Genomic DNA, 14,091 nt, shown 5'->3' with positions numbered 1-14,091 from the left:
TAATTCAATTTAAGTGATTCTCTTCAACATCATTTGAATTATCATTTCGCCATTTGTTAAATATTGTAAATCCAGAATAGGTGACAAGTTTCTCTAGTCATCAGTTAAGGAAAAGATGTTATTTTATGAGCACTTTAAAGTAGAATTAAAATCATTAGAATTGGTGGCACTTCGATTTAGAATTGGTAAATGGTTGGAAATAATATCCTTTATGTATTCCGAAAGAGAGTCTCTAGTTTTCAAGTTGATACCATAGCATAATTTTGCCTATTTTCAGTCCATCACTGGTTTCATTGCAAGTATATACAATTTTATCCGTGGAAGTATATCCATAGGATTTTTGTTGGTTAGTTGAGGTCAACACATTACGTATTCCGAGGGGGATCCTTTTGGTCCAACAACAAATAATCATTCAAGAATCTATAATCCAATTAATGTGTATGTTTCTTCGGATAAACCCAATATGAATGTTTCAATCTAAACGGAGAGATATAATTATAATGCTGACCAACTGCAGAATAAATAATCGGTCAGGATATGTATTACGGCAAAACACCCTATCCGCAATCGATTGGCTAATACTCGAAGACGTCCAGAGGCACTATTCGGGCCTTATTTTTTCGGTGGTGGCATTCCTTGGCGTGTCGACACGAAGCTTTCCTTACTTCTCTTGGAGGGCTACGTTTGGTGCGATTTTCCTTACCCAGCCCTGAATCAAACTAGGAGATACTGGCTAGCTGTGACTCTCGCCCCGAGGGTCATGTGTCCGCGAACTGCAGCAGAGCTACCGACACGAGACTGCTATGATAATCTCGAGGTAGCTGGAACGAGAGATGATGCAAAAGAAACGTTTGACTGGACAAAGATGTAGATCTCAATTACCGTTTATTACTTTTGCTTTTGATGGTAATCCGAATTATTACAATTTCACAAAGGTCGCTTCATCGCTCTCAGGCACTTGCACACACTCACTTGTTTGGCCCACGGACTCTTGACTCTGTGTAACGTCTAAACACTGTGGATGTTATGATTTGACTGACTTGCTTGTCGTTCAATCAAAGGTAAGGGCTGCTTACAGGTTCCCCCTTACCCCCTGTGCCTCTTTCGACCGAGGGTACGCGGACTCGACAATCGTTAAATCACTCTTTGCGTTGCAATGTTTTCAAGGTACCAACTACATATATACGTACTAAATTTAATTTTTGTAATACAACAATTGACACAACGCGTTAACGATTCAATCAATCGCTTTCGTTCCAATTGCCCGCAAATTCGGCATTACGCGTCTGTTTTCAGACCGGATAAGGTTTGTTTTTAAGTGCCACTCAGCCGATAAAATCGCATGACTTGTAATAAAATTTGCAGCGCCGCTTGCGCAATACGGCACAACTACTGGACACAACAGTTACATCAGTCGCTTGTGAACAATAAACGTCCTGGCAATTTAATTTAACATGCAATCTTCCTACGCGTGCAATGAATGAGTTCAATAAAATAATTGAATTAGACGATTCATTTAGTGAAGACAGTGAGAATGTGACACCAAGCATACACAATCGAGCTAACAAGATTCGGGAGGTTAGGTACCCAATAAATCGGCATCGAGATATCACATTGCATACAACGAATTACTAGCATGGTGTGAGAAACAGAAAATGAAAAAAATAAATGAGGATGCGATTCTGGTTTATTTGGAAGAAATTTCCAAAAAATGTGCACCGACAACTTTGTACAACAGAATTTCAATGTTGAAAAGAATGTTGAGAATCAATCACGGTATTAACATTGATGAGTGTCCCCTCATAAAGGTGTACTTACGAGACAACGTAAAACGATACGAACCAAAAAATTCGAAAACTTAGACTTGGAAACAAATCACAACTTTCCTTGATACTGCTTGTGATCAGATTTACCTCGGTATAAAAGTAAGTTAAAAAATAAATTACAATGAAAATTAATATTTTTAATTAAAATGAATATTTACAGTGAATTTATACCTGTTATATTTTTACAGGTTTGCTTGATTCTGGGTGTTGCTGGTTGTCTACGATGTGGTGAATTACACGGGCTAGAAATTCAGCACATTGACGATGATGGTTCGAGTGCATTTATTGAAGTGCGAGATACGAAGAATTACTTAAATCGATCTTTTATCGTTGAGGATCAGTTTTACGACATTTACCGACGTTACACAGCGCTGAGAGCACCCGACACACCAATTGATCAATTGCTCGTAAATTACCAACAGGGTAAATGCACTCGTCAACAGATCGGTAAAAAGAAAATTGCCAAAATGCCGTCAGTAATTGCCTTCTACCTAAATCTGCCCAACCCAGATTTGTACACTGGCCATTGTTTCCGTCGTACTGGTGCAACTCTCCTCGCAAATACAGGCGCTAGTATGACGACTATAAAGCGCCACGGAGGATGGAAATCCGCTCAAGTAGCTGAAGGCTACAACGCTGATTCTAAAAAAACAAGAAAAAGAGTATTTCGACAGATTATGAATTATCGCGACTGTCCTTCAGCTGAGACAACTGAGCCCCCAACAAAAATTCAGAGAGCAAATCAGCAAATATCATCAGCGTCTGCGTCCAGGTTTTGGAGGATATATTGGTGAAGAGATTGAAAGCAAAGTCAATAAAAGATCAGAGACAATCACATCCGAAGTTCAGAATCTCGCAGATTCTTCAGATTTTCGACAGTCTCCAAGGTTTTCAACACACAATCAAGCTGAAACATTTGCCGTAAACTCATTAGTAGCACCTCGGGGACTTGAAGTCAATGAAAGATCAGAAACAACCACGTCCGTCGTTCAGAATTGCGCAGACTCCTCTGATTTTCAACAGTTTTCAATGTTTTCAACAAGCAATCAAGCTGAAAAACCTACTGAAAACTCATCAACAGCATCTCAAGATGCGTCAGTTTTGGAAGAACAAGTACCTACTAATCACATCGAAGATTTTTCTCATTCAGAATCAACAAGGGCTGCTTATGCACCAACACCATCAGTGGACGAGGAAAATTTTGATCAAGAAGTAAACAGCAGAATTCGAACGATAAGATTAAGGAAATGCACTATCCACAATTTCACTATAAGCTACAATATTTTCAAAAAAAATTGAACCACGTATTATTACTATCATCAAAAAAACGCTTTGAGTATGAATATTATTTGAACTGGTTCCATAAATAAATGCTGAATAAAAGCTTATTGATTAATTATTGACTGAATCCAAATGTAGATATACCCTAGTTTTGGAAGATGATTTTTGTTTTGCCGAATTTGCGGCAAATGGAACGAAAAATTGAATACGTGGCGCGCGCCGTAAAGAGGTTAAGTAGGACTTGCGTTTTACCGGGCTTGCCTTCGGCTCGCCCGGTAAAATCGCATCCCCTGCAACGACCTCTTTTCGGCGCTTGCCACGTAATATACTATTTCTGCAACTGGCCCACATGTGAATATTAATTCCCTCGTTGACGTTATCTTCGTTTGAATTCACACACGTCACCATTATAATTTCTTTCGTTTGATTTTTATGTTATTTATTTGAAATCGTTTATTTTCATAAACTAATTGTTTGAATAATATTTTATCTTTCACCAGATTAAATCATATTGAACCATTTATTTTAAACTATCTACCATTCTGTATTATCAGTGCAAGTTTAACCTCAACCAATTCTCACAGCCCTGTATAAGAATAAAGTAGCACGTACTCACATTACTGGTTTATTGAAAGGTAGGTCTTCTAAGTGTTTAATTCTTATTCATTGTCGTTACGCGAGAGCAATCTTGATTAATTATAATCATTAACTACCACCGCATTTTCATGTCCCACCCCCACGTAACACCGCCTTTCTATGAGTGAATTAAAGCATATTTATTTGGATTTCGAAATTTTTAATCAGATTTATGATTGGTAATTCGTTTTTTTGAGATCTTACAATGATTGGCCGACATAAAACTTTTCACAGTCTTTGTATTTCATTTTATATATGTATAATGTTAGTTTGAGTCAATGAAGCGATGAAAAAACTAGAGAAAACAGTCTTAAATAGTCATCTTTTTGAAATAATTTCCAACGAAAGATATCTTGATGAAATAATAACTTGTGTGTATAGACATTAGCTCTAGCATATAGTAATTGCATTTAACAAACATTATCTACGACTCAAATATAACTTATGAAATAGAACCGAAAAAAAATTAGCTTCTTAGACACCTGGATCAATGACAAAGCAACAATAGTAACTAACTGGTATCAGACAGAAACTTGGTCTGACAGATACATTAATTTTCAATCTGATCATCCTTTGCAATTAAAACAATGTGATAATTGGTTTATTTGACGGAAGCATAATACTAGTAGATCCAAAATTTAGAAAGAAAAACGTAAAACTAGTGCGTAGACCTCCATTCATGAAAGGGTTATCCCAAAATAACAAACGTACACTGATGAAAGAAAATATCAATGTGTCGTATGAAATTATGAATATGCTTAATAACTTATTCACACCTTTCAAATCAAACACTGCCACTTTAGATCAAACTAACATTATATTTCAAATAAAATGGAAGTGTTGTGAATAGTGTTATGTAGGCCAAAGATCGCAACATCTCAAAGAACGAATTGCCGATTATACATCTGATTTAAACACTCGAGATCCAGATGAATCTGCTTTAGCTTATCATGTATTCATGGAAAGGCACACAATTGACTTTGATGATCTCAAAATCATAGATAAATATAACAACTGGCATAAAAGACTGGTCAAAGAAGTGACACCAAATTCTTGGTAGAACTATATTTCAAATTTTTCGCCAATAAAGCTAAATCAATTTAACATGTAAACCTTTTCTTGACTCTGAACACGAGTGCAATAAAATAATTATTAAGGTCAGCCATCTTTAATATTGATATTGGAAGTCACTTCCTCTTCGACCGTCCTGAACTAGACATCTATACTCTGTCCGGTGAGAGACCGACTCACTGACAAAGCCAAACATGTCCAGTTCGGTCAGATCCCGCTCAATGCTCTATCCACTTCACCCACTTCAGGTAACCGAATGGGTCTCGCCGCTAGCCAGACCCTGCTATATCACAGAGGGTACTCAAGTACTCAAACCTGATGGTTCATTTCAAGCATAACGATTGATTCCAAACCTGATAGTTTATTTGAAACTTTTTCAAACCGTCGAGTGTCAGTTGTTGCAAAGTTGCCCGTGAGTTCTGACGTGTGAAATTTGAATTGTGGTTTTGTTATTCTGGTTGATTGATACATGTGAAAGCAAAAAATATGGACGACGAAGTATAAAATTTATCCAAGGTATAATGAGACCGCGATGTTCATATTAGTTCACGTTGATATACGCTATTTTAGGTACGATACTGACAATGCGTAGCGACCTCCGTTATCCCCACCTGATCCCCACTGTCATCTTACGGAGTATAAAGCGCTAAGGAATTTCAATTTAAGGTAGTACCGTGATAGCAGCAGTCCTCAACTTCCAGAGAAATATCCCCTGTATAAAACATTATAACTAAAGTAAAAAGTAGTTGAGATACAGTACACCTTTGCGCCTCCTCTCGCATGCGCAGAAGTATAAAAATTTTCCCATTGCGTCTTTTGTCTGACTTGGCAACGTTGCATTCTAACTCAGTATCTCTTGCCCCTCAAGCATGTGTTGTAGAGAAATGTATTGTTATGAAATCAATTTGAGGTTAGTTATAATTGGAGACTGAACCGTACCGTAACCTATATCCGCAAAGTTCTGACATTTATTTCAATTCGTTGGGCCTTTATGGCATTTTAAACTTCCCGCGTAGGGCAACGTTGCCAAGTCACTATTTCTCACGGGTCAGGTTATGAGAGAAAATTTGAAAATCATTAAAAGCAACAAACTTCAAAAATTATTTACAAAAAAATGAATACTGCTTGTTTATGTTTTTTTTTGAAAAAAATTACTTGTTATATCCTCAATTAATAATTCTCAGTTGTTAAAAAAAATTCTAAGAAAAGTATGGCTGTTATTAAATAAAATGCTCACTCTAACTACGGTCGGGATAGGGAATACATGTAAATTGTACGACTTTTGATTGCTAATATTGCAAAATTTAGTACCGCAAGGACTATTATAAAAAATTCCTACGTATAAAGGACACTTCAAATTATGTGTATTCAAAAATTGAAAGATATTGTAAGAAAAGTGATTTATCACGGTACTACCTTAAGTAAGTTTGTAAAATAATTTTTATTTCTGGAATTTATGTACATGCAAAATACATAATAGTAACCTCTAAACGAAGTACGCTATTGCCAACGGGCAAAACATCATACACAAAAATAGTTGCATAGTCTGATTTACAATTTTCCTTCTATGTGTTTGGTTTTGTGCAAAAAAAGAAGCCTGATGACAGTTGGCAGGTCCTATGCTAAGACCTCGCATACTACATAAATGCAATATAAAACATTTCTTCTTTGTTGACCTTCACCGACAAATTACATATTCTAAATATCTCTATGTACGGATACCGAGGCCGAGGCTTTCAATGCTTTTTGACTTTTCTGTTTCAATCGGGGATCTTTAAATGAGAGTTCTTCCCCAGAAACGCGCCCGTAACTTCTTTGAATGGTTTTATCTCCAACCGGTTGCATGTCACGAGTTTAGACGAGTTGAAAATCATGTTCTTATTAATGAGTTCGGAACAGTTTGAAAAACCACTGTGATCCACGACAAACGTTCTTTAACAAAATTGAACAGGTTAGATTCTTGTCTCTATTTGACCAAAAAAAATTTTTCTTCAGTACCTCATCAACGGGAGTAATACACAATATAATGTTGGAACGTGGAAAACACATTCTTGAACTACCGTACATTGGTTCTGTACATAATTCTGTACTTTTATTGTTTTATCTCGCAAAGAGTCCATTACGGCTGATATCGACGGTTTCGGATTGGCGGGTTTTATCTATACTGTGTAGTAACCTGACCTGTTCGTAAGTCTTGAGATTTTCAGTAGTGCGTTTCGGTTCCCAAGAATTTTGCAATTAGATTTCGACGTTCAGCTCATACAGAGTGTTTCAAAATGGTGATATCAAATTTTAAGCGGTTTTCGGGGTCACCAACGCAATAAATTTTTGCTCAGCAGCCCAGGGTTGGTCTGATCCGGTTTCGGTGGTACAGGCCGTTGATGAAACTGCAATTGACACCTGCACGAGTGTGGATTTTGCAGTCACACAGTCACACGCATTTTCTATAAATTTTACCGTGCATGCATGCTATTCACACCACTATTTTGTTTGTTCGACTTCAGAGATCCTGTTTCCCTCAATTACTAATCTACTGCCTTAAAAATGTTCGAATAAAGTTGCAAGTCTGTTTGGAAATTTCTCTTCAAACGAGCCGACCCTGTAATTGTACTGCGTTTTCCTGTATGCTAGATGAATATCTGCGAACTACGCAAAAGCATAACCCGTTATTGGGATCCTTAGAACGCTGACATGCTAAGTAGTGACCACAACTGTAACCACGCAAAATAGTCAGCAGTTGTAATGTTTACATGTGGTTATAATGTAAATGACCAGTACTTTATTTTTATTAGAATAGTTACAGTAATGTTTGCTGCGACAAACCTAAAAATTATAGTCGAATAATTATAAAAACGTTATTTTCAATTAATAAAAATGGAATTTCTACCGATAACAAGTAAAAGCAATATAAATTGCTATGTATAATTGTATATGGTTGTGGGAGTCATGCATATAAAAATGCTACTGTTCGTTTTTATAATTTTCCTCGGAAGAGTGAAAGTGTAGTTATTATTAAGAATAAATTAAATCAGGAATAGAAACTCGATCGCTTCGACGCTTGAGTTGAAGTTTTAAAGATGAGTAAAACTGTTTCAAAGACATTGAGAGTATGCTCATTACACTTTGTGACAAATAATATTATTCCCTCAAGTAAGTGTTCGTTTTCATTACCATCAGTCAACGTTTATTATCATGTTTTATGCATTTTTCTGGTTAAAATTCTATCAAATATACATTTTTTATTCAAGATCATCAAGCCCATACATTGTAAAAAACTTCAATTCCATCAGTCAACCTGCCATCAAGTTCAATTGATACAACTCCAGATCTATCGACAATTAGCCAAACCTCTGAACGAATACAAAGACTACATAATCGATCGATAAAAAAAGAATAATATTTGGATAATATTCCACAAGACATTTATTACAACGAGGTTACTTTACCTGGTTGCTCTAAGCTCACTGAAGACAGTGTAAGATAGTAAACTGTAAATTCAAATGTATTATCTTAGTTAGCTTAATTCAAAATGTGTTATCATGTTTTTTGACTCTTTTATAAATACGTGTATCGAAATAACGCCCTTTGCTCAGTCATTTTGGGAAATAAAATTGATACCCCACTTCCACCTCCACTGTTGTACCAATAACATCTCAAGCGGTAAGGAAAGTCATTATGTAGGTTCGATTATAATATATTATGTTAGCTTAGTACATCAGCAGTAGCTGTTCCGCAACTCTTGTAAAGAGTAATATGTTAATTTACATTGTAAATCATTTCTCACAATTCTAACCTCACTTTATATTACTACATGGCACCGTCTACTAATGGTTGCCAGCAATCCTAAATTATAGCGTGCAATATATTATATTATTTCGTTATCGTTTTGTCTATAAACAGCCTAAAGATGGCTAGCCGGGCACAGCCGAAACGTCGAAATAAGAAATGATATGATTGAATTAATTTACCACACGTCAATCCCTGACCTTCTACGACGAACTATTCTTCCAATCAACCTTCTCGTGTCACAAAGTCTACACTGAGTAATACTTCATCACAGCATTCCTTCACAGGAAATTCAACATCTAATTCATTCAATTTTGTAAGTAATCAGACGTCTCTTGGTTCTTCATCATAGCAATCACATTTTCAACAGATGCAAGAGTGTTATTATCATAAAGCTCTACAGTAGCATCATGCCCTCCAATTCTCAGGAAAAAAAAAAGGAAAATGTATTTTGACTAAGAAATAGCTGTATTTCGAAATTTATTATACTACATATTTGAGATATTTTTTATTTTGTTAATAGTCGTGTCAAAATATCATCAATTCTCTTTTTTATTACACAATACGTATATGAATGTAAATATGTACTTAATTTACTAAGAATTTGAATCGCTAAATATATAAAAAGTGATTTAATAAAATGAAAAAACTTTAGCTACTTGTACGAGTCAATTAGTTTTGATTAAATATTTTAATACCAAATGTATATATAATAAAAAAAATTGTTAAAAAAATTGAAACTACATTAGAAAAAATAAATTCATTATATTTTAGACAAATCAAAAAATGTTCTTATTTCTCAAAAATTTTAATACCTAAATGTATGAAACTGATTCAATAAAATAGAAAAATTTAGTTATAAAGAATCTATTTGTTTCAAACAAATATTGTGATATAAAATGTATAGATGAAAAAAAAATTTGGAAGTAGATTGAAATTACATTACTTCAAATAAGCTGAATAATTTTAATAATTACATATGCATGCCCAAGGCTGATAACGGGTTGTCATAAATCGTTATTCGTCGAAAAATGTCTTTATCTTCATCGGTTTGTTATATTACTTCCGAAATGCTACATTGTAGAAGTTGCAAATTATCACATACATCTGGGCTATTACGTCGACCAAGTTTCATGTGGTTTGTACCTTCCAGCACTTGGAGTGCAACATTAAGATCGTTTGAGATTAGTTTTTTTTCTTTGCTTTTAAACCCCTTGAGTGCCAAGTTTATTTTATGAAATGTGCCCAAAGTGGTAAAACTCAAACTTAGAGCAATTTACCTGAAATTGACCACCCGGGGGTTTTTGGGGGCGCTGATCACGAATCCGATATCAGATTTGCAAAATTTCATGATGGCGACCCGCTACTGCGCATGCGTATTAGTATGACTGATCTATACTTGAGGAATAGATCTGGAATTGGTTACTCGGGGGTTTTCAGGAGCGCTGATCACGAATCCGATATTGGATTTGGAAAATTCCAAGATGGCGACCTACTGCTGCGCATGCGCATTAGTATGACTGACGTATAATTGAGGAATAGCTCTGAAACTGGTCAGACGGGGAATTTCAAGGGCGCTGATCATGAATCTGAAACCAGATCTGAAAAATTCCAAGATGGCGACCCACTAACGCACATGCGCATTAGTATGCCTGGCATATGAACGAAGAATCGATCTGGAATTGGTCACTCGGGGTTCTCGAGAGCGCTGGTCGCGAATCCGATTTAGGATTTACAAAATTCCAAGATAGCGACCGACTAGTGCGCATGCGCATTAGCATGGCTCATGTATAATTCAGGATTCGCTCTGGAATTGTGCACTCTGTGTGCCCGCAAAACTTCTGAATCATCAATTCAGGTATACTAGTCACATTCATACGGAATATTCTATCGCATATGTTCATTACTGGGTCAGGATATTGAAATTTTGTGAACTCGATTACATTCCCGCAATCAGCACTCCCAAAAACTTCCAAGTTCGAAGTCAGCTCAAGTCTTCGATTATAAAGGTCTTTTTCTAATGCGCATGCGCAGTGGTGGGTCTCCGTTTGAGAATTTCGCAAATGTGGTTTTGGATTCATGATCAGCGCCCCCGAAAACCCCTGGGTGGCCAATTTCAGTTCAATTACTCAATTATATGCCAGGCATACTAATGCGCATGCGCAGTAGTAAGTCTCCATCTTGGAATTTCTCAAATCTGATTTCGGGTTCATGATCAGCGCCCCCGAAAACTCCTGCGTGGCCAATTACGTTTCAATTACTCAATTATACGCCAGGCATACTAATGCGCATGCGCAGTAGTAGGTCGCTATCTTGGAATTTGTCAAATCTGATTTCAGATTCATGATCAGCGCCCTCGAAAACCCCCGCGTGCCCAATATCTGATCATTTGGTGATCATTTCTCCCGTCTACTTGACGACTATTTCAGGACAAAAGATTTCTTGAAAATGATAAAAACTATAACTTTGTAACCGCGAAATCAGTTTCCTAGCAAGGGTTATCAGGAAATGAATGATGTGATCCTTTTCAGCATGGCCCAAAATATAGAAAAATACGGTTTAGTTACGGGTGACATATTATCAGGCGTTGCTAGGGCACTTATTCATTCAACAAAGATTCGTGATTTCTCGGCACTTTAGGGCAAGTCGAGAAAAACAAAGATCTTTGTCCGCGGCACTCAAGGGGTTAATTTACTTTTAGTTGATATTTTTTTTTTCCAGATAACAGCTACGTGACATCAAAGAGTTTCTATCACATTGTTTTAGAGCTGACTTTTTTGGAGTATTCGATGCACACTTTTCGTCTGTACACTGGATGACTTTTGAATCTTTCAGATCATTTCTCAAAAAAGTAGCATGCGCTAGTAGAAAATAACTATCAAATCAATGTATTGTAAAGTTAATAAAATACCCCCAAAAAATGTACACCCCGGTTCAAATAGAACAGTGTTATTACCACGTGCTTACACGCGCCATCGAAACCAGCTTTACATGAACAACTTCTACCCAAGATTCCGCCATCTTTCAGGACTTCACCATTAATTTCATGAGGATTTATGTGAACGGGCGATTGCATTGAATCATAAGTGTTTGGAAATCGAATTTTTATGCATTACTGTAATTTTCTTATAACCAGGCGTGGTGATGATCATCCACATACTCAACATATGTTTTGTCGAGCTCTCCAAATGGTGTTGGGGGAACGCCCGGTGACAAATTTCGTGAAATTCTATCCCCTTAACTACCCTTAAATACTGTTACAACAAACCAGTACTGTATCACGTGAGTTGTCGACCACTATGCGTTCATTCGCAACTTCTTTGACGATCTGTACCACCGAAATGGATTTGCGTGGACCGTGGGCTGCTCAAAAAATATTGGTAGCTTTGGTAACACGTACAAACTCTTAAAGTTTGATACCACTATTCTAAAACACCCTGTATAGTGCTGACGGTGCCAATAGTTTGGCCCGTTGAGCGCAGTACCTCGGCCAGGTTCACTGGCTCGAACGCTGCCAATGAGCGTTTTTAGTATTTATTTGTAATAATGCACTACTACCATAATAAGACTTCTCGAATTCCCTGTTGAGTAGCTTTGACGGTCTATTTGTTAAATTTATTCTCACGAACCCCATCATTAGCCCAAAAAATCAAGACACATACACATTTTTTATGAATGCACAGTCTGACGTTAGTAGTATACCAAGGAGAGTTCTGCGTAGGAACACTTTCTTTACCGACCAAGCCAACCAATCCGCCTATACGTGCATCCCAGACGCAAACCCTTGAAAGTTAGCCCCCACTCTCGTAAAATGAAACGTGCTCTGCCGACCGTTCGTCGGTAAGAAAATCTCCCAAATGACCATGATTGTCGGTAAAAAATCCTCTAAATGACCATGATCGTCGGTAAAAAATGCCTGAAATTGCCGTGGTGTTACCCCTTGTGGGATGAATTGTGCTCTTTGTCGGTAATGAAAATCATGCTCATCGAGCGGGATCAATAACTGCATTACCGAGCGCACTCCGTGAATCCTCAGGCGTTCGAGCGGACCTCGTGGATCCTCGAACGTTCGACCGAGAATCCTGGCATGTGTCAGGTTTTGAGAGCTTCCAGAAAGTTCGAGAAAATTCTCACGACCTTAAACGAATCTAGACTGACAAACAATTCGTCCGACGTGTTTCGACTCGACGGTGAGCGGCATGCGGTCAAAGGATTTCGGTGCGACGTTGAATTTTAGACAAACAATTCTCGGAATCGTCCGACGAAAACAATACTCGGAATCGTCCGACGTGTTTCGACTCGACGGTGAGCGGCATGCGGTCGAAGGATTTCGGTGCGACGTTGAATTCCGAAAGACCCGCTCTGGCCTTGAACGAATTTTAGACAAACAATGCGTTCGAGAAGTTTCGACTTGACGGCGAGCGGTCCGGGACCGTGAGAAAGAGCTTCTTTGACCCTGAAAGATTCTCGGAATCGTCCGACGAAAACAATACTCGGAATCGTCCGACGAGTTTCGACTTGACGGCGAGCGGCCTGCGGACAACGGATTGCGGCGCGACGTTGAATTCTGGAAGGTTCCAACGTACAATCGAAGACACATCATTTCGGTAGCTTCTAGAAGTTTTTCAAGGATTCTGTGTGCCTGGTGGAAGGAATACGGTTATAAAAGGTTGAATTTCAGGTCCGGAAGACAGTCTTGCACCTTCAGCTCTCATGAGGAGAACTCCAAATGAAGCAGAACCAAAACAGCGAATCGATCTGTTCTTAAAAAATATTCACGACTTGAAAACCGTTATTAACCAGAAGTCAGAACTCAACAAAGTGACAAAAAAGTTAGCAAATCTAATTTTATCAAGAAACACGTAACTGTTGAACATTAAAAAAAAAGAAAATGGATTTCACAAAACTGAACAAAGTTGCAAGCATGAACGAATTTCTACCGACGAAGAAATTGACGGAGCTGGAAATTTTCGAAATCTACAAAGTCACCAACATTCGACGAGTCCCAACGAGGTTTGGACAGCGTATCGTCACAGATCTGAACGACGAATTTAGCGTATTCTTACCGGCACGGATTGTGCGACTGCTGAACGAGGACGAGACCTAATACCAGAAATTGGTGCAGGCGATGGAGGAGGAGCGGTTGCTCTTGCAGTATCTGGGCGGCCAGTATGGTCAAATCGAATTCAAAGATACGTCGACTCTCGCTTAATTTGTACACCGTACCTGGACAACGTGTGCAGCGTCTCCTTCTTACCAGCATGTAGCGTGCGACTACTGAACGTGATCAAGAACCAATTTCAAAAACTTAACAAAAAAAAAAAAAACTTTGGAAGAAGTTTCCAAGTATTCTACAGTTCATAACGTTTAAGAAAATTGTATAAACATTTTCACAAAGCTTTTATTTATTTTTTATTTTTTGCTGTACATTAACTAAATATACTATTACTCCTACTACTACGTTGCATGCTGTTGTTTACAGCTCTCTGAA

The 14,091-nt window shown here is 37.6% G+C and overlaps 1 protein-coding gene across 1 annotated transcript in view; it reads left to right on the top strand.

Annotated features, from left to right (window-relative positions):
- Positions 1-14,091, top strand: part of kl-2 (dynein heavy chain 2, axonemal kl-2) — a 1,019,064-nt gene that overhangs the window by 244,034 nt on the left and 760,939 nt on the right. Inside the window, exon 12 of the mRNA XM_069137782.1 lies at positions 6,547-6,571. Within this exon, the coding sequence (XP_068993883.1) occupies positions 6,547-6,571 (25 nt within the window). The remainder of the gene's footprint in view (positions 1-6,546; positions 6,572-14,091) is intronic.

The sequence above is a fragment of the Neodiprion pinetum genome, chromosome 7 (genome assembly GCF_021155775.2).
Source record: "Neodiprion pinetum isolate iyNeoPine1 chromosome 7, iyNeoPine1.2, whole genome shotgun sequence".
Classification (NCBI taxonomy): Eukaryota; Metazoa; Arthropoda; class Insecta; order Hymenoptera; family Diprionidae; genus Neodiprion; species Neodiprion pinetum.
The sequence above is the reverse complement of the archived record's forward strand: the minus strand, read 5'-3'. Positions and strand labels throughout refer to the sequence as shown.